General features: G+C 58.1%; 1 protein-coding gene across 2 annotated transcripts in view; it reads right to left on the bottom strand.

Annotated features, from left to right (window-relative positions):
• The window catches only part of LOC113203406 (CDC42 small effector protein homolog), a 21,606-nt gene that overhangs the window by 4,601 nt on the left and 14,985 nt on the right, over nt 1–2,020 (bottom strand). The window contains exon 1 of one of the 2 annotated variants that reach the window (XM_052268903.1): nt 155–186. The exons of the other annotated variant lie outside the window; for it this stretch is intronic. Coding sequence (XP_052124863.1) covers nt 155–171 — 17 coding nt within the window. The 5' untranslated portion in view covers nt 172–186. Of the gene's footprint in view, nt 1–154; nt 187–2,020 lie in introns of those variants that run through there. 2 annotated transcript variants of the gene reach the window in all.

Raw genomic sequence — 2,020 nt, 5'->3', positions numbered from 1 at the left:
TGCACGCGCGCGCCGCAGGATTCACGTTGCCTACCCATCAGGCGCTACAGGATCTGTCGCATCGGCCGAACTTGTCGGTTAATTTCGTAACGGCAAATGGGTGGCCGTCAGTGGACGTAGTACCTTCCCAATGAACCCCAAACTCCGTACTCACGCGAATGATGAAGGCATCACGGCACCGCTATTCAGAAACGCAATCAGCACGTTCAAACCAAACAAAGTTTAGACTTAGACTTGGTAACGTGGGCGATGATGAGAATAGATGTAACTTATTGTCTCCGTCTCGCTCTTGTCCATAAAATGCGCCGTCTATTGAGGCAATGGCGGCGGCGGCCCCGCGGCGGGTGCGAGAGGGAGGGCCCCGCGCGGGTCGAGCCCGTATGACATGGCCCCCCTACCACCCGGCTCTCCGGGGCCGCCGTCGCGCTCCTAATCAGCTCTCGATACGGGAGAGCAGCTCGGAGGCAGACACGGCCGAGATAGGGGTGCAGCCAGCAAGTGAGGCCAGTGCGTGTGGGGGTGCGGGGGGTAGGCGGCCGGGCGGGGCCGGGGGCCGGGCAGAGCAGCCAATGACTCAGAGGGGCCCCGGCAGCCCAACCGCGGCGGCGGCGGCGGCGGCGGTGGCGGCGTGACGACCAGATGGGCGACCAAACACATCTCGGGTGTTGTTTGGCACTCCGCACAGTGACTCGCGCCCCACGCCGCCCCGCTGGCCAGATCACAATCAGATTACTACTATGTGATTCCACTGCTTTCCGTGAAATGGCGTGACGATGACAGAACGATGGTGGTGGTGGTGGTGGTGGTGGTGGTGAAAGGGGGAAAATAAAACGAGAAAAAGGGGAGGGGGGTAATCAGTAGGGCGGTTTAAAAAGACCATGACATAACGTAAACAACGCATGACGGCCTTGATCATGAAAGGGAAAAAAGAAACTAAACAATCGCCCACAGTCTATGCGTCAGGTTACGAGAATCAAGCCGACCGTCTTGGATTTCAGGCAACGTCACGTGTCACAATTTCTCATAAAGGGCGGTCGCTGCTGTGCCTCACTGGAGCAAATGCGTGTAGTGTACCCCCCATGACAGGTCCAGACGCGTTTGCCTATCGACTCTCAGTCATGGCACCTTTTGGCCGAATAGGCAAACCCGTTCGCACGTCTGTATGCGGGCTGGTATTCGTATTTGTTTGGGGCGCCTAAGTATTACAACCTTGTTAGGCTATTAACCCCCAAGCCTATTCCGCAGACCACACCAAAGGCAAAAGGGAAAAATCGAAAAATAAAACAAGGCGGGATGGTTAGGTGGCAACAAAGTGGTCGAGTGGCATGTGAGGCCGAGTAATAACAGTCTAAATGCTTCATCAGAGGTGCGTGTCACTCTTAAATCAAATCCCGCACGCAATTGTCTTCATTTTCTCCCCTCTCTGCGTGTCTCTCTCTCCACAGTGTATCCGCGGAGAGCAGACGGCGGCTGATGACTCCGGGTGAGTCATTGGCGTCTGAGCGCGAGCGCCCCGGCGAGCGCCCCGCCCGGGCCAGCCCCGCGCTTGTGTCAGCGGCGCCGTCCCCGCCTCGCACACAGCGGAGCGCGCGCAAATGCCCGCCGTACCAAAAAGAAAAGGGAAAAAACTTTTTCCCCCTCTTTCAAAAATTATTATGTTATCAACGATTTTATTTGGCGCGCAGCGACTGACGCGCATTGTAGAGGTGACACTATAGCCCGGGCCAGCAGGGCGCGCACTAAAGCCCTTATCTAATCAGCCCGCGAAGCGGAGCCCACACGTCGAGAAAAAGACCCGTTCCGATTGTAAAAGGTCAGAGCAGAAGCGCACCGGCAGGGCTCTATAAGCCGGCAAGTGAACGGCGGCGCGGTGGGGCCGAGTGAGGCCCCATCATCGGTCCAGCTGCCCCGCTACCCCTCCCCCACCCTCCTCCGGCCCCTCACCTCAAGGTCCTCCCTCTCCTCGTCAGCTCCAGTTCAACGCGCTCCGTACCGCGGCGGCAAGGCGTCATGTGGCCAC

Source organism: Frankliniella occidentalis, unplaced genomic scaffold (assembly GCF_000697945.3).
Source record: "Frankliniella occidentalis isolate FOCC.00 unplaced genomic scaffold, Focc_3.1 Scaffold78, whole genome shotgun sequence".
Classification (NCBI taxonomy): Eukaryota; Metazoa; Arthropoda; class Insecta; order Thysanoptera; family Thripidae; genus Frankliniella; species Frankliniella occidentalis.
This window is presented reverse-complemented; position numbering and strand designations above follow the sequence as displayed.